This window comes from Vigna angularis, chromosome 2 (genome assembly GCF_016808095.1).
Source record: "Vigna angularis cultivar LongXiaoDou No.4 chromosome 2, ASM1680809v1, whole genome shotgun sequence".
Lineage (NCBI taxonomy): Eukaryota > Viridiplantae > Streptophyta > Magnoliopsida > Fabales > Fabaceae > Vigna > Vigna angularis.
Window position 1 is genome coordinate 27259247 of NC_068971.1, and position 19370 is coordinate 27278616.

General features: G+C 31.6%; 1 protein-coding gene and 1 pseudogene across 2 annotated transcripts; one reads left to right on the forward strand and one right to left on the reverse strand.

Moving 5' to 3' along the window:
• Positions 1–1190: 1190 nt before the first annotated feature.
• LOC108329702 (phosphatidylinositol:ceramide inositolphosphotransferase 1) lies at positions 1191–5927 on the forward strand. Of its 2 annotated transcripts, XM_017564046.2 has the most exons (13): positions 1271–1716; positions 1819–1958; positions 2095–2184; positions 3031–3117; positions 3207–3275; positions 3443–3523; positions 4146–4217; positions 4345–4405; positions 4488–4590; positions 5065–5160; positions 5241–5287; positions 5371–5504; positions 5606–5927. In XM_017564046.2, the coding sequence occupies exons 2-13, from the start codon at positions 1926–1928 to the stop codon at positions 5684–5686; spliced, it is 954 nt and encodes a 317-aa protein (XP_017419535.1). In that variant the 5' UTR covers positions 1271–1716; positions 1819–1925; the 3' UTR covers positions 5687–5927. The 2 variants fall into 2 exon arrangements, with proteins under 2 accessions (XP_052729161.1, XP_017419535.1); XM_052873201.1 differs by having other exon boundaries at positions 1191–1958.
• Positions 5928–18219: 12292 nt separating this feature from the next.
• Positions 18220–18900, reverse strand: LOC128195326 (probable sucrose-phosphatase 3a; annotated as a pseudogene).
• Between the last annotated feature and the right edge of the window lie 470 nt (positions 18901–19370).

Genomic DNA, 19370 nt, shown 5'->3' on the forward strand with positions numbered 1-19370 from the left:
GCATAAAATATTTGCTTGTTTTGGTGTGATATGTTTGTATTGTATATAATGTTTAAATGTTCGTGGTTTATATATATATATATATATATATATATATATATATATATATATATATAAAATTAATTATTTTGTATTCTAGCTTATCCATGTTTTTTGTGTTGTCTGTATATGTATTGTTTTCACTTTGCGATAATCACTTTAACTGCTATGAGCTTAGAAAGACCGTCTTATCAGTTATTTTCGCTAGAGGTGAGAGTGAAACAAATAAATATCCTTTTAAATTTCTGTAATTTTATATTATTAAAAGATGTTAAAACAATAATAATAATTTTATTATTTTTTATTATTATAAAAGAAGTAAATATACATGTACAAAACTTATAAAACTTATATTCTCTAGTATTAATAATATAAATGATTTTTATATGATTATAAAATGACACTTATCATAATTTTTAATTAATCAATAATAATATTTTTCCTACTAACAGTGATAACTCATGTGAAATTTTATGGAAGCCTATATTTGAAAAATACTGCGCAATTTAAAAAAAGAAACACTGCAGAAGGAACATGAATTTTGCAGGCCGAAGCCGGAGGAGCAGAGAGAATGCGCAACCACCCTTTCCTTTTGCCTCTAAATAATTTTTTCTCTTAGCCACCACCAATCTAATCATTATTTCTATTTTTCAAACAAAACAAAACAACAATAATAACAAACCTATTCAAATTTCATTTTTCAAAACCACCTTCCTTCTTGGGTTTGCCACCTTTTCCCCCTTAATTTTTTAAATTGTCTACTTTTCTGTCTAACTAAAATTTTGTATCTATACTAATTATACTAATATATCTTACATATAAAAATATACATTTTTAACTGTTTTTTATAATTTAAATTCCTATTCTGATTTCATTTTAATAATTTTCAATTACTTATCAATCAATTCAAGAAGAAAAGAAAATAAAATTTTGGAAAGTAATAATTTTTTATTTTTGGTACAAAAAATTGAGCTAGAAGAAATTTCCGATGGTGGAAGATTCTACCAAGGTTTGATTTGTCTGTCTCTCTTTCCTAGTAACAGTACCAACAGGAGATAGAAAGAGAAACATGTGTGTTGGTGGCGTCAAACCATGTATCCAATCTATCCATATTCCAACATTGTGTATTATCTGTCTATTTCTCGCTCTTCATCATCTTCCCTTCTTTTTCGTTTTCCTATTCAAAATCAAAATTTTAATAGAAAAATCAACCCCTTTTTTAAATAGCGAACAATTTTCAAAAAATTGTGAATATAGAAAAAAGCAACTTGCTTTATTTATATATATAAATATTGGTTGTTCTCCCTCTCTTCTCAACCGTCTCCTCCGCGTTCAACTCGCGTGCATTGCAGTCAGACCAAGCGAGAAAAGGAAGAGAATCGGAGAGAGAAAGTTGAGAGAGAAGAGGAGAGAGAGAGAGTCTACAGGGAGAAAGCAAAGCCCAAATACCCCTTTTCGCCATTGTAATTCCTGTTCCCTTTCAGAGAACCCATTTGATTTTTTTGAATTTTCTGGGAACTGGGCGTTTTGTGATCATCATCTGGGTTCTCTCGATCTCCATCTTTTTTCTGGGTTTCGGTCTTTTCTCCTCAGATCCTCTCCTTGTTTTTGTTTTCTCCCTTCTTGAATCGGATTTTTGAAGACCCGTTGTGTTTGTCTCGCAATTCGGCCTCGTGGGTGTGTATTTACGAAAGGAAGATTAAGCTTTTATAGTGATAGAGTGGGAAAATAATTGATTCATATCTGGGTTTTGATGCGATTGTTGGTTCATTTTTTGAGGGCAATGATGTTGACCTTAAATGTGTCGTTATGAAGTAATATGGAAGTGATCCTTCTACGGTTACAACACCATAAACAACAACAGCAACAAAAACAAGAAGAAGAACATGTCGTTTTACATTGGTCGCGAGGCTTCCAAGGTTGGTGATTTTTGTTTTTGTGGACCGTTTTATATTTAAGTACAACCTTTTTGTCATTCGCGTATGGTTCCTTTTATTCTTTATCTTCCCTCTTTATTGTTGGTTTTAATTTATGTTCAAATGTTTCAACGTGCAGCTATGGAAGAGGATTTGTGCCGAGACAACCACCGAGATCAACCTCCTTGCGGAGAATTGGAAGTACCTTCTCGCCGGTATTGTTTTTCAGGTTAGTTTCCCCCTATTCTGATCAATATTATGAATGGTTTAGCTGTAGGTTGTTCTTTTTACCCTTCGTGAAAGGAATGCAAAGGGGCTTTCGTCTTTCTTTTTTGTGGGTTGGAGATTCAAATATTTTTTCACATGGGGTTGTGGTGGGAACTTGAACGCTACTAAAAGGTCTCCTTCATGTTGGTGCGGTTTGGTTACTTCGGGGCAATTGCTTGTTTTATGTATTAGAAACCTGGTTTATTGGACTATTCTTTTCGCCGTTTCCATTAAACGTTATTCTGTCAATGATTATCCTCTAGTGTCAAGAGGGATGGGTATTTCAATGGGGAAAATCTCAAGAAACTGGTAACTCTGCACCATTTTTTGTCATGTTCTGCAACTTTGAGGATTTGGCATTCAATGCATGCACAAAATTGGATGAATTATTGCGTCCGAAATAAAATGCTGGTTGCTGACATAAGTAATGGGCTCTACTTATTTATTACATTTTAATTGCAAATTTGCTCAAGATCATTTGGAGCTCTCTGTTTCCCAGAGGGTCTAATGTTTCGTTTCTCTCATTGAAAAAAAAAAACCTTTAATAGCTTGCATGCACTTCTTGAAGGAAAATGTGTAGTAGAAATGCTCTATCAAGCATTATCTTTTTCTCTTTTTAGTTTGAGAAAAGGGAAAAGAAAAGAATAACAAACTTTTGTGCATATGTTTAGCGTTATGCATGAGGTATTTTTTTTTTCTACAGTAGATTATTACTACATTTAATATTTTGCTATGTAATGTGACATACTTTAATTTCCTTATTTATGATTGTTTCATACTAAAAAAAAAATAAACTGTTTCCCAACAGTACATTCACGGTTTGGCTGCACGAGGAGTTCATTATTTACACAGGCCTGGCCCTACTCTACAGGATCTTGGATTCATCCTTCTTCCGGTTCGTGATCGTCATTCCCCTTTCTCTGTCTCTAAAAATCTGTCTAACCTACGACTGCTTCGTAACTTTTAATCTTGGTGCTGTTGCAGGAGCTTGGGCAAGAAAAAGCTTACATCAGTGAAACACTGTTTACCTTTATTTTTTTATCCTTTGTCCTTGTAAGAATTCTCCTCCCCTCTTTTAATTTACCTTCCCCCTTTATCTGCTTTCCTTCAATTTCCACTATGGTTATATTTTTTCCCCGTGAAATTCTAGTCTGCCATAAGTGTTATAGTTTTTTGTGAACTTGTAATAATGATATGCTCTACAACTTGTGATTTTGCAGTGGACATTTCATCCCTTTGTATTCAAGAGCAAAAAGATCTACACGGTTCTAATATGGTGCAGGGTTCTATGTTTCTTAGTTGTAAGTGTTTATCATTGCCTAATAATTTATAACTGTTTAAACATTTTACTTGAGTGCTTCGGTTAGAAAATTAATTAGCATTTTGCCAACACAATACAATCTTTGATGTCAACAAAGACAATACCGTTCATTAAAGTAATTGTATGATTCGGCAGTCTTATGTCTGGTTATGCTTCCATGCGTATTAATGCAAAGTGTGAGCATTTTGACGTTGGTTTCCCTCTCTATACTTTTAATAGTAGATCTTTTCCGAAGTCTTTATGTTCAAAACAATAGAAAAGCAGAAGACTTGTTGTGCTTTTGCATATTTTTTTTTTATAACCTTACTGATAGATGGATATGTTCCATTATTTTGGAAGTAAATTAGGCTTAAAGCTTAAGGATTTCATCATTTTACGGCATGAAAAGTTCATAAATAATATATAAATGATTTGTAAATGTTCATTCCGATGATCAATGATCCGTTGTTAGCCTTACACATTCCCTCACCCTCTGTATTGACTAGCCAGCATAGTCAATTCATTGGCCTTTTGATGTTTTAAGCTGATTAAATAACCTATTACAAAATGTTGTTATATAATAGTTTTTATAAGCGTGGCTCCTTTATTTTTGTTAACTGCAGGTTTCCCAAGCTCTTCGCATAGTGACATTTTATGCTACTCAGCTTCCTGGTCCAAACTACCACTGTCGGGAGGTATACTTATTTGTGAATGTGTACTTGTTTATCAAACATCATATCACTTGTTCCTCTTTTCTTTCTATGTGACTGTTTGCTCTTTTTTTTCTTTAAATCTTTTAACTTGATTCCTTGTATTTTGCAGGGTTCTAAACTTGCTACGCTGCCTCGCCCAGATAGTATCTTTGAAGTCCTCTTGATTAATTGTTAGTATACTATTGTACTGGAGTTATTTAGCTTCGATTCCTCTTTGGTTATTTTGGTGCTCATTTGGTTTTTGTTGTGCAGTTCCACGTGGTGTGATATATGGATGTGGTGATTTGATATTCTCATCACACATGATCTTTACTCTTGTATTTGTTCTTACATATCAGAGATATGGCACACGAAGGTAAATTGGTTCATGTTTCTTTTATATGGGTCTGACTTATTTTTCTGAAGATTTTAGTTTCTATTTCACTACGGTAATGTTTTTTTCTTTGGTTGATTCATTTTTTATTGGGATAATTATCTCCCTTAATGTTTGTGCTTAACCCACCGACACCCTTTCTTGGAGTAAAATTGCACCTAGTTCCCTTACTATTTGTATAATTGCTACAGCCTTACACATGTTATTTTTGAAAAATAATAAATCTCCCATATTTATATGTCAAACTGTATAGACAGTGTTCTTAAAAATAACAAAGCTCGGGAGGCAAGTGAAAATTTTCATTCAAGAAGGGTGAATGTGTAATTTTCCTTAACCACAAGGAAGTCCGTGTAGTTGCCATTATTTATTTTAGAACTTGCCATAACTTATTACTGTCATGTTGTACTAGTATTTATTCAGTTATAACTTATTGTGCTTGTTGATGAACAACTACAGATGTATAAAACAGCTAGGGTGGACTCTTTCTGTGTGTCAGTCTCTTTTGATAATAGCATCACGCAAACATTACACAGTTGATGTAGTTGTTGCCTGGTGAGGAGCATTTTCTGAATAGCAAGGTTCAAATTCTGTGGTCCATGTCCATTTTGGTTTAACGTTTTGATCCTTGGCAGGTATACTGTTAATTTGGTGGTGTTTTTTGTGGAGAAGAAATTACCAGGTTTGTGCATTTGGACATAATTACATTTGCTACTGTGAATTCAACAGCTCTTTGCTTGTTACGCTAACTTGGTCATTCCACAGAATTACCAGACCGGACAAATGCTGCAGCAACCTTGCTGCTACCATTAAGCACCAAGGACAATAAAGATGGCAGGACCAAAGAAGAGAACCACAAGTTGTTGAATGGGAATTCTGTTGTTGACCCTGCAGATTGGGTGTGTTGAATGTCTTCTATTTGTCCTTTTTTTTAATCTCTTTTCATGTGATGTCATTGTCTGTGATCTGGACATAACATGGTTCTTGTGACTTTACTCAGAGGCAGAGAACTCAAGCAAATGGTAAGATTCTGGAAGATGGCCATACAAACCATGCTGACACTGCAATGAATGGTGCATAGATATGTGAGCTTATGCTGCACAAAGTCGAGATCTGCTGCAAAACATGGCCTTTACAAAGTTACAACCTACATATGACTAGATTTTGTTTCGTGGGAAATATTGTTAGCTAATTTATGTTATTGTAACTGGGTTGTGTGTTTTTTTAACACCTTGCAGCCCTGATCCTTTGTCATTGTAAAATGATCTAGCATCAGCAGTGCTATAGAAAATTTTCCAATTCACACTGCCCCATTTCTTAGTACCATGTGCATAGACAGTATATTGTTTCGGTGCACCAAGGCCATGTTCTTTGCATGGTGAGGAAAAATCAGCAAAAATGTACCAAGATTCGAAATTTCTGAATGTAAAAGAGATTTAATCCCAAGTAAAACCGGACACTTGTACATTTTGTCGCTTGCTGACAAAAGGGTTGGTGTAGGAAATCTTGTGTCTTCATGGTACAATGTCACTCCACTGAAAATGCAAAACATGGCACATGGCGTGCATTCATTATTGAATCTAGAAAATGTCAAATTTAAATTAAATTCGCGCTGTTGAGACAATTATTACTCTTACCTAAATTTGAGGATGATGGATTGAAGTTAGGAACTTTTGTTTCTATTTTTGTCGCTCCAATTAAAATGGGACATTGTTTATTCTTTTTTTCTTCTAAGTAACATTGTTTCTTCTGTCGGACATCATGGTAAGTTTTTGTTTCAAGGTCGTGTTTTTGATAGGGAATGTAAAATGTTAAAATTAACATTCTTGATAAAGTTGATGGAGTGTATGATAATATGCTGTGTATTTGTAAATCACTATGCATGCTAAGTCTATTGATTTCTAAAACAATTATTTTATTATTAGTTGACAATGTAAATTTACACTAAAAGTTTTTAAAATGATCTTTACGAAAAGCATTTTTCTAAATAAAATTGAAAAAAATATAGTGATTTGCAAGAATAAAGCAGAAACTTTTTAAGACAGCTTATGAAAAGGACTATTTTACAAAATAATTGTTTACCACATGCCGTCCACTGATTATTAAACGGTACATTACCTTAAATGACGAATTAGATGGATATGGAAATGTGATGGCGCTTGAATAATTCCCAAAAATGAAATGGTGATAATAAGTAACATTAACGAGCACATGGTGCCTTTTAGCATGTGCTTGTGTCCAATTTTAGGTGTGTCTACTACTTCAAAGTTAAAGAAAAATACAAATTTAGTGTATTTTTTAGAAATAGGATTCACCAGTGATTGTAAATCTATATTTTCATTCTAAAATGCACAAATTCCAAATTTATGATGGTTTAATTTTTTGTCTCAGTAAAGAGATGTATTCATTGAAAATGTTTGTTTTAGTAAAATCACTTAAAAAGATAACATATTTAGCATTATTCTTGATACATGTGAAAAGTTGAAAGTATGATGAAGTGTTAGAAGATAGAATATTAGTAGTAATATAGTTGCTTTTCATTCATTGTAAGTTATTGTGACAGATAATGATGCTGCATGAAGTGTCCTGAACCCATTTTTGAAGTACAAATTCCCTCCAAGTGTTTGTTTCTGAGACTGATCAATCACATGCATTGCTCCTTTTCGCATGGGCCACAGGCCTTTCCTGCCCTACACGTTGCTCAAACACCTCCTCATGGGGTATCATGTTTCTCACCAATGTCATTCTTATGAGTTATCTTCGATTGTATATATATAAATTATATGTATATATTGACGTAAGAAAATGTATTAAAAATTTTATTTTTTATATTATTATATAAGTAAGTATAAAACATCCTTTTTAAACTATTTTATAAAATGAACTTAAGCTTAAAAAGGACGCATAAATTAAGTCTATCTTCCCTAAGATGGCTGTATTTGCTTCTTAATTAAAGCCATCTTTAATGAGCCTCCAATTGAGTCTGCATCATTTATTCATTCATACACCAGACATAGACATCCAAACATTCAAGTCCATTAAATTTGACTCTCTCAATATAATTTTTTACAGATAGAAACCAAACCTCTGCTAACCCATTTACTAGACTTTGTTGACACATCAAAATAATGTTTTGTTGAAGAAAGACAATACAATAAACATAAAAGACCCTAATTTTTGTGTGTATACAAGGACAGAACTACGGTTTGAATCTAAGAACGCGTATAAACTACCCACATCAGTATAATAGACCCTATAAAGATGGCTGAGTTACCTGTTTGCTTTTTCATCTTTCTTATAATGTACACATCATCTGCTAATGACATAAAAAGATCAATGTCTCCCTATATGGTTTCAACGCGTACAAAAGCTTGGGCACACAAATATTTTACTTTATCTATTTTTGGAAATGCAGCAGCAGCAGTAATAAAATCACTGGATGTTTCAAGAAAATGTGAAACGAATCTTCAAGGGTGACCAGGAGAGATATGTCCAAACTTTGTACAGATACTCTAGCTTGGGAAAATGAAGAAAAAGGTATATAGCCAGGACTATGTGAACCAGATAATGCCTGGGAAAATTTATTAGCTGTAATGGAACTTTTCATTATTGTTACTATTTTGCATGTTCACATAACATGGGTTGATATAGTGTGCTCTATTTAAGTTTTCCGACAATGATACGTTAACAACTATATTTAACAACTATATTTAACAACTATATTTAACAACTATATTTAACAACTATTTTTAACAATTATTTTTAACAAATTATTTTTAACAAATTATGTGTCATCTATATTTAAAACGGATCAATCACACACTAATATATAAACTGTTATAAAAGAAATTGTCAAAAAAATTATTAAAAAAACATTTTCCTTAAATTTTAGGGTAAAACACTAAGATTATCCAAAGGGTAAAATACTTTCACAGTAACATATGAAATTATTACATTTTAAAAAGTTTCTTGAGGCTACGTAAATCTTACAACTAATCCTTATTTTAGTTCTTAAACATGTGCTATTATAATTTTATCAATTAAGTTTTATGAGATATAATTTCTGACACACTGAGACAAATAATATTTCTAAATATAAAATAGACAGGCATCGCTTAACATGACAAAATTCTGAACTAATAATTAACGTTTATTTAATTCACACCAAATATAATTTTATAATTCAAATATCTAAATAGTTAAACCAACTAGATAGATTATACGGAAAGAAGTCCTTATGAGATGTTGCGAGCCTTTCGATATTCAAAAATACAAATTGTTTTGTTTTGTTTTTCTTTTTTTTTTATCAACATCTAGAAAGTGATTAGTCAAAGATATATTCTAGTTTATTCTCTTTATTCAAATTCAAGTTAGTGATAGACAAGTGTCTTATGTGTTAAAAAGATATATTTGACTAATAATTGTGAGGCATGCTTTAGTACATGCTTCTTAACTTCTATTACATGTTTTTTTTTTAATTTCAAATTAAAGTGATTGACAAAATTTTAAATTATCAATCATTGAGTTTAAATTTCTTTACTTTAAAAAATAATGTAATAGTATTATACATTGAGTGCCTTAACATATGTTCAAAATACCGATATACATTCATTTTGATATTTTAAAATATATTAAAAACACATTTTAATATATCAAAATTAATATTGTTTTAAGACATAAAGAAACAGTATTGTTTCCGATAAAGAATCTGGACTTATTAATCCTATACTTTTCAACACAAATAGTTGCTTTTACATGTTGTTATGTGATTTTATACGTAGGTTCTGAAAGAGAAACCAAACACGCTTACACTACTCATAATCAACTTAGATTTACATAAAATAGTAGTTGCATTGATAAGTGCTCTTTAGCATATGTGATCCAAACCAAATTGAACCAGTTTCTATAAATTCTTTTGTATGAAGTTAAGCTAAAAGCAGGAGAAATCTACTAAGATGTTCCTTGCCTATGTTGTTTGTTGAATGAGTTTGCACAAAATTCACACATAAATAAGTCCATATATTATAGCTTTTGCACATAAGAATCAAAGTTACATATAAACTATCTGCAATATGTAACGTACTTGAAGATGTATGTATTAGAAATTCTACATTTAAAATCAATTTATAATATATAATTGAAGGTAAATATTATTTTATAAACCGATTTTATAAAATTGGGTTAGATAAATCTAATTTTTAACAGGATATTATATATAAATTAGTGTAATATTTTATAAATAGATTTTATGGAATTGAATTAGCTTTAAAACTTATTTTTTAAATATTTGTTAACATGACCTTTGTGTGTAGTTTGAAGAGTGCACAAAAGTGCCTAGAATCACATATAGTGCGCCAGATGCCCCACAACAGCGATGCCTGCCATTAAACAAAAGCTATGTTTGCGAAATTCAAGCTGTGAAAGAAAGAACCTACCCTTATTGTGACACAAACAAGGACAGAAAAACACACTTACACAGACACAGTGCAATGATAGGACATATATATAAATTCTGTCTAAATGCCTGCTGAATTTTTGAATGTATTTAAAGAGAATTTGGTGATGCCGAGAGTTTAGTTTTTGCTTTCTAGTGTTGAATGAATGGCATTTTTTCCAGAAATAGGGCAGACAGTAATTGAAAGGTTTTACGTAGAAGAAGATTGGACATGATTATGAATTAGAAATGGTGAACACAGGTAGCCTGTCCAGATAATAAAGCAAGTGAGGTACCTCATATATCACTCAACGGGAATTTTGTTTGATTCTTTTCCAAGAAATATGGTGCACTTGGCCCCCATAATGGCCCCTCTTGTGCGTACACCTGAAAAGCATTGTGATTGAAAGGAGGGGTCATGTTGCTTAAGATTCACTTGCTTCACCCCAAAGATCTTTTCATCTCATTAAGGTTTATTTCGGCTCAGAAAAAATATGCTAATGCTGCCAATCGTTACAGATAAAAAGTACGTCGTTTATGTAAATCTCTTCTTCCTATATAGGATTATTTACTATGTCACATGTCAAACAACTTCACCTACACTCACCATCAAATACCAGTATTTTTCTATGTTGGACAATTTTCACTGGACATAGTAAAAATCTAGAATTTTTCACTGGTTTAAATTCTTAGTTTATTTATTACCTATTTTTAAGTCTGAAACTTAATTACATTCAAAGTTATCCTTCCTCTTCAAGTATTCATTTAGAAGTTGAACTCATCAGATCATCATTTTTTTTATATTTGTAATAGAAAAAATAAAAAAAGTTTGAGGAATCTGTCATAGATTTTGATAGGGTGAAATTTTTATACTACGCATGTTAAAAGTAACAATATAACTTCAAAATAGAAATAATGAAAGCGATTGTGGAAAAGGCAACTTAGTCATGGAAGATTTACTTTTAATCTTCTATAACGATTACATGCATAACAAGTTGGTTTATTTATAACATTATGTTTTTCTTTTCTATCAGTTCATTGATTTGGGCATACACGGACGATTTGTTATGGGCACCCCTTTATTGTTAAGTATACATTTTCAATTTATTATTTTTTGTAAAATTACATTTCTCTAGAACACATTTCGTAGGTCAAGATACAAATGAAAACGTATTATTATTTTGTAAGGACGTGCGAATTCCTAACTTTTCTTGTTGGGTTTTATCGAGGAGCATGTGGGTTACACAAACACCAATAACATCTGAGCCAACTATATAAAGGATTGATACCACTCTTTACCCAAAACCTTAAGGTAATGGGTTAATGGGTCTTTCGCCTTTATATACTGCTCTACTTTCTCATTTCTATCCAATGTGCGACTTGGACTCAAACTTGGATTCCTAACATTTCTAAGATTTGACGTTACAAGATGATAGAGATCTAATAGATCTATTCTTCTGTTGTAACCATTTTATGTTTCTCTACCTTGTATATATATCTCTGTTTTGCTTCCGTGTAATATACAATTCTCTTGGCTTCATTCTTAAGGAAACATTTTTTCTTGAGTTTTTTTATCAAACAGATACATGGTATCAGATTGAAGATTTATTTTTCTCTCATGGCCACTCCGATTTCTTTCTCCGATCATCTTTCTAACCCTTTCTACCCTGTGTTTCTTCATCTAGTGAAAACCTTGTCCTCATTCTTGTTAACCCTCCTCTCTCAAACACCAATTTTCAACAATAGCAGCATGATATGCTTGTGGCTCTTGAAACCAATAACAATGACAAATTTGTTTTCGGTACCATTTATTGCCCTTCCCCTAATGACGTTCTTCATAAGGCCTGGAAGAGATGTAACAAGATGGTGATTTCATGGCTGACGCGTTTTATGACTCTTCCGATCAAACAATCTGTCATGTGGATGGATTCTGCGTACGAGATTTAGACCGATCTTCTGCATCGTTTTTCTCATGGAGATAAGTTTCAAATCGTAGATCTCCAAGAAGAAATTCAATCTTGTAAACAAGATGATTCTACTGTCTCTCAGTATTATACCTGTCTTCAAATCATTTGGAAAAAACCTTTTTTGTATAGAACCATTCTTCTTTGTACATGCAATTCTCCTAGTAATTGTGGCTTACTGACCAAGATTCAACAAGAGCGCAATGATGATTCTTTCATAAAGTTTCTTCGTGGATTAAACGATGAATTCTCTCAATTCCGTTCTCAGATTATGCTAATGGAACCTATGCTTGTTCTTCCTAAAACCTTTTCTTTGGTCCTTCAATTAGAGCACGAATTTCATAATTCCTCTTCTCAAACACCACAAGATTCCATGGGCCAATCTTAATTTTCATGACCCTTAGAACAAGATTTCTAATACTTCTCGTGGAGGGTCATCTGTTGCTCGTGGACGTGGACGAACAAATAAGTTTGGCGGTCGTGCCAAATACTGTGATCACCGTCAAAGAATGAATCACTCCTCTAACAACTGTTAAATTAAATATGGCCTTCCCCAACGTTATAAACCCACCGTCAAACATAACTCTATTCCACCCAACCCTTTTGCCAACCTGATTGATGTTGTTTTACATACCTCCAATGACTCCTCTACTGCACAGTCTGATAAACCCCAAGTTCAATGCAGTTTTTCTCAGGAACAATATGAGCCTATTCTTGGTTTGTTGAAACAATCTCAACCTTCTACTCCTATCATGGCTAGTGTTAATTAATGCACTCCACAATCATTAGGTTCTTCTTCTACAACCTATTTTTCTTCTTGGATTATAAATAGTGGGGCTACTGATCATATATGTTCTTGAAGGTTTCTTTTTAATTCTTTACAACCTATCACTCCTATTTTTATACTTAGCATAAACCTGCAGAGAAGCAGTTTTGATGATGTCTCAAAGTCTAGTCCAAGTGCTCTTGTTGCAAGAAGATCTTCATGAAGACTTTTCCTATGTTAAAGCTTTTGTAATTTAGTAGATTTATGTATAAGATGTGGTTTATCTTTGATTCTATGTATTATTTGCCTTAGGTTGCGTTAAAATTCGTTTTGAATAAGAAAACCTCATTTTATACTCAAGATAATTGATTATCAACTTATAATAATCGATTATCAGTAATCAATTATGGCTTGCCGTAATTGATTATCATGAGCAATTATGAGAATTTTTACCGTTGTGCATTCATTAAATGCATAATCAATTACCATAAGTGAATAAGTGATTATCACACGTTAATTAGTTGACAACGGATTTTTGAAGGTATCCTTGAGTGAGATCTCTATAAATTAGATTGAGACTCTCATTCTGAAATACAAAATACAACAAACGAAATAAGTGTATTTCGAAAATTCTTATCTACAGTGTGCGATGATAAGTGTTCTAGGGTTTATGTAACCCTTGTGTTGTGGCTTTGAGAACTTGGTGTATTGGCATAGAGCGAGAACTTTCACTAATGGTGTGATTGAGTGTTGTTGGTGTTGCTGAGTTGAAAGCTTGTCATCCTATGTGAAGATTCAAAGGAGGTGTTCATCCTTTGTGAAGATTTAAAGGAGGTGGTAATCCTTCGTGAAACATTCAGAAGAGGTGTTCATCCCTTGTGGGTTCTAGAGGAAGTGAGTTTCATCTCTTGGGGTATCAAAAGAGGTGTTCTAACCTTCAACTTGTTTATTTTCTTTGTGATTGTAACAATTTGTTGGTGTATGCTAGTGAAGCGTTAATTCTCGGTTGAGATTAACAACTAAATGTAGGATCTCTATGATTTGAACCAGGATAAAAATTACATGTGCAATTTTCTCTCTTCCTTACTATTTTAATTTGTTTAAATTGTTTTAAGGAATTTATATTTTCGTGAAAAAATTATTAAAAGAATGATTTGCGATAAGAAACCAATTCACCCCCCTCTTGGTTTGTTGAACGCGTTAACCATTCTGCTGCATCACTCTGACAATTGGTATCAAAGCTTGCTTTGATAGTAATTCAAAATGACGTGGCAACATCAAACCTTTGTTGAGGGTGCCTCTATCAATAGACCTCCATTGTTTACTAGAGAAAACTATGCTTTTTGGAAAGTTAGAGTGCAAATTTTCATGGAATCTATTGATAGTGAGATTTGGGAAACTGTCACAAATGGTCCTTTAGTTCCTATTGTGTTTATTAACAATTTGCAGGAATCCAAACCACGAGAACAATGGAATGCTGATGATAAAAGAAGATCCCAACAGGACGTAAGGGCTTGTAACATAATATCATCTGCTTTAACTATTGATGAATTTTACAGGATCTCAACCTGTAAGACTGCTTAAGAGATGTGGGAGATGTTGAGAGTCACCCATGAAGGAACTGATAATGTTAGGAGAGCCAAAAGAAATACTCTAATACAAGAGTATGAGATGTTCCACATGAAGCAGGGAGAAACTACAGTAGATGTTCAAAAGTGCTTCACGCATATAGTGAATAATCTCATTAGGTTAGGTAAGTCCTTTGGTAATGATAAATTAAATACAAAAATTTCTTAAATCTTTGGACAGGAATTGACAACCAAAGGTGATTGCCATCAATGAGTCACAAAATCTCAATATCATGTCAATGGCTACATTATTTGGTAAGTTGAGAGAACATGCTGGATCTCGGGAGATTGAACGAGGATGAAGAGAAAGGAAAGAAAAAGACTATGGCGTTCAAATCTGAGATTGATAAAAGCAAAAATCTTAATGAAGAAGAAGACTCCGAAGAAGATGAAGAAAATATGAGTCTTTTCATTACAAAATTTAACAAGTTCATGAAGTCCAAGGCAAAAGAAGATTTAAAAATGGGAAGAAGGAAAACATGGAATCATCATCAAACTATCGTTGTTATGGATGCGGAGGAAAATGACACATGAAGGCAGATTGTCTAAATCCAAATAAGGGTGAAGAAAGAGGTCAAAAGAAGTTCTTCAAGTGACTCTGATGAGCAAGCCAACATATGTTTGATGGCTGATGACATCTTTGAAAATCAAGTAAGTTCCTTTAGCGATTATGAAGATTCAAATTATAGTGAGAGTGAATTACTTGACACATATAAAGAATTATTAACTGAGTCAGAGAAATTAGATAATGCTCATAAGAAATTGAAGAAAGAATTTAAAGAATTAAAATCAAATCATGAAAAAATTCTTTAAGAAAATAAAGATTTAAAAAATAAAATTTTATATTATGAGAAAGGTAAATATACTAAAAATGAAGAATATATTTCATCTTTAAATAAAAAAAAGAGTCTTGATGAAACAACCAACGCTGAAAGTAGTAATAATTCAAAAATTAAAAAGGTTGTTAAACATGTTCCAAAAAATAATTATAATTATGGTAATTAAATTAAAAATGTTCCTAAATATAATTATAATTATCATAATTATAATTATAAAAATAAAATCAAATATATTCCTAATTATAATCAAAATTATTATTATGATTATAATTATAAAATTAAAAATAAAAATAAATATAAAAGAGCTGATCAATTTTGGGTAGAGTAAGAAACTAATTATAGAAAACCATTACTTGTTTCTATTGCATGAAAAATTGTTATACATCAAATAAATGTAGAATAAAATATTATGATGTTCAAAATAGAATATATGCATGGATTCCAAATATAAAATAACATGTCTCTGAATTTAAAGGACCCAAATAAGTATTTTTGGGTACCAAAATATTATTTTTCTATTTTGCAAGTTATTTCAAAATTAAGCAAGAAATTTTTGGGTGTGGCAAAACTTGGTAATGTATGTTTTGTCAAATTAAAGGGGAGTTTTCAAAATGAAAAGAAAAATTTGATAACTATTTCTCTTTCTTCCTTAAGGTTTCAGATTCAAGGGTAGTTTAATTTTGTTGAAGTTACTCAACAAGGAGACTTATTTCTTTACACTCCTTTTATTTATTTGTTATGATTTCTAAATTTATTGTATTTACTATGTTTTGAATTATGCCTCGTGTTTCCCTTTAATTAATATTATGATATTACTTATTTGTTTTGCCTTTTTTTTTCTTATATTAAGAGGGAGTTTTATATTAAGGGGGAGAAAATTTTTTAATCATAAATCACTCTTTTTAATAATGATAAAAAAAGGGATAAATATGTTTAAAGGCTTAATTTTACTTATCTCTTGTCTATTAATTTCTTTTCTTTAAGTTATGTATGAACTACAAATTAGTACATGTTAAAAAATACTTTAAACCAAAGGAGTTTTTGATCATCAAAAAAAAGTTAGAGATTGGTAGCATAAAGCTGAAGAGAAGAAGTTTCGATGATGTCTCAAAGTCAAGTCTCAAGTGCTCTTGTTGCAAGAAGATCTTCAAGAAAACTTGTCTTCTGGTAAAGCTTTTATAATTTAAAGATTTAAGTATAGGATGTGGTTTATCTTTGATTCTATGTATTGTTTGCCTTAGGTTGCGTTAAATTTTGTTTTGAATATGAAAAACTCATTTTATACTCAAGATAATCGATTATCAACTTATAATAATCGATTATCAATAATCAATAATGACTTGCCATAGTTGATTATCACGAGCAATTATGAGAATTTTTAAGCAAGTTTTTTACTGTTGTGCATTCATTAAATGCATAATCAATTACCATAAGTGGATAATTGATTATCACACGTTAATTATTTGACAACGAATTTTTGAAGGTATCTTGAGTGAGATCTCTATAAATTAGATTGGGACTCTCATTTTCAAATACGAAATACAACAAACAAAATAAGTGTATTTCAGAAATTCTTATCTGTAGTGTGCGGTGGTAAGTAGGGGTGGGCAAAGTGCACTATACTGCACTACACTATAAATTTTTATAGTTAATTATAAAACAATTTAAGAAAACTGAACTGAACTAAAAATAAGTTCAGAACAACTGAACTGAACTATTTTTTAGTTCAGTTATAATACAGTGCAGTTTAGTAAACTATTTTTCAGTTTACAATAGTTTAGTTCAGTTACTTATAGTTCAGTTTAATGCAAAGCAAATCCAGTTACAAATGCATCTTGCTTTTCAAAATCCTTAGTTCAAAGGTGGTGCAGCAGCAACTAAAATCTGTCCAAAAAAAGTACAACAATGATATAAACAGTGATTAAATAAAATATTTATACAAGCTTCTTTCAAACTAGTAAGTTATGCTATTATCTCATAGATACCCAGATGTAGAATAAACACATTTTCCATAGCCTGAAGAGAAAAGAAAAACAGAAGTTCAGGATGATTTCTCTTTCAACACCAGTATGAACAACATTATCAACATACACTAATATTAAAATTCCGCTCATTTGAAAATTATTAATGTTTCAACATTCAAATATTCTACACTTAATTTCCCGAAAGCATTCTGTAAAGCATTATGTAAATACTGCGTAACATGTACTCATTATGATAACATTAGGAATATAATCCAAAGTATGAAGCTACTTTACTATATATATATATATATATATATATATATATATATATATATATATATATATATATATATATATATATATATATATATATATATATATATATATATATATACCAACTCAGCATAATTGGTTATTCAAAAGTAAGTGTTCTGGTATCTTCTAAAAAAATATCACATCTCATAGTTACAAAAACCTCTAGCAGTTTTTCAAAGAAAACAAACTAATTTGATCTTAAAGTTTAAAGGAACTAGAATAATGCAAATGCATAAAAACAAAGCACCCATACAAAAAGTAAATGGTTTGATTGGATGGAATTGCAGTTGCTTAAGTTAAGCACCTGTCTTTTCAACACCTCACAACATTCTCAGGCAAAAAGTACCATAAATGTTTGACATTATTCATCAGCATATGTAAATGTATTCATATTTATATATTTATATTCATCAATCACACAAGTACTGTTATTCATTATTACATTCTAAATCATTATGGTATCAAAAGCGAAAGGATGCTACATAGATAATTAACTTGGAACATAATTAACCTAGAACACTCTAAATCACTCTTAGAACACTTAACATAATTAACCTAACGAGATAAACATTTTGACTTACTAGGGTCACGTTTGGTCAAAGTAGCAATGCCTCAAAAATTGTATGCAATATCGGAATTCCCATTTGTCTGGTTCAAAACATGGTCCACCTTGCTTAGATATGAATTTGCAGCTGAGTAAAATCTTACAATTGGATCAAACTTACAAAGACTGCTTTCAAATTGTGCATATACTGCTTAGGATTCTCAACTTCACCACACCTCCATCTCTCATAAAACATGTAGAACATCACTACTTCATGGCTAGGACCAAAAACTTTCCCGCTGGACATGCAATCTCCAATATCTCTTGAAGACACATTCTTTCAGTTGGCTTGAGAGAAGTCATTGATGGCTTGCAGAATGTTAGCTGCACATCTTTTAGTTGCATGAATTATTTGGGGATTGCTCCTTGCATTTTCTGTATACAAATGAAGCAATTCTTCCTGTGCATTGCTGACCTTCAAATTCAGGAAATGAAAGATCATTTTTCACAATACAATCACATTTGCAGATAATACAAATAGTAGAATCACCGCAAACAAGAGTGTTGTGTGGTCCAAGTCCATCAACATTTAGTTTTTCAAGTAGAAAAGCAAGTGCCCTTCCTTTTCCAGTAGCTTGGGCTAATACATCCAAAGCAATACCATTGCTATAAATTATTTTCACATCTAACTGGAAAAGAGAAAAAATTAATATAAATATATAATGAAATTGTAGCATGTCAATAAAATATCAGATCAAGACAAATCCAATCAACTAGGTATCTATGTATACTTATCAGTTGTTTGTTTTTACAGATGAGAAAGGATGGCAGAGGGTCTTACCCGCCTATAAAAAAAATTCCCAAGCAAAGCTTTCAAATGAAGTAGACAAATTTCTGCTATTAAGTTTATTATGAACTATAATCTCATCATTTCATTTTTAATTTGCATGAACGCCGTGAATCCTAGACTGTCTGAGATGCTAATCAACAAATCTAAACACTAGAAGCTACTCATAACTTATGTGTGGTTGTTTTGTCAACATCTGATCAGAGAAGTTTTGGGTTGTCTCCTCTACCCAATGATTTCTCAAAGTCTTAAATAGGCTGTTGTGGACTCAGAAGAACATTTTATATTTTATAAATCACTTTCATATCAAAGTTCTTACTTATCTGTCATCAACCTCTCACTTTAACAATCAATCTATAGGTTAGAGAATCTACCCTTAGGGCAAATAAAATAAAATTTATCCCTTTTGAAAGGGAAAGGAAAAAAAATGCATACCTTTAGTTGCAGAGTGATATGCCTTTGCT

What these genes read in the sequence shown, in the direction of transcription:
- LOC108329702 (XM_052873201.1), top strand. Translation starts at nt 1,926, where the DNA reads ATGTCGTTTTACATTGGTCGCGAGGCTTCCAAG. An exon ending in TTTTTTTATCCTTTGTCCTT is followed by an intron (nt 3,276 to 3,442) that starts GTAAGAATTCTC and finishes GTGATTTTGCAG; the next exon opens with TGGACATTTCATCCCTTTGT. An exon ending in TGTGGAGAAGAAATTACCAG is followed by an intron (nt 5,288 to 5,370) that starts GTTTGTGCATTT and finishes GTCATTCCACAG; the next exon opens with AATTACCAGACCGGACAAAT.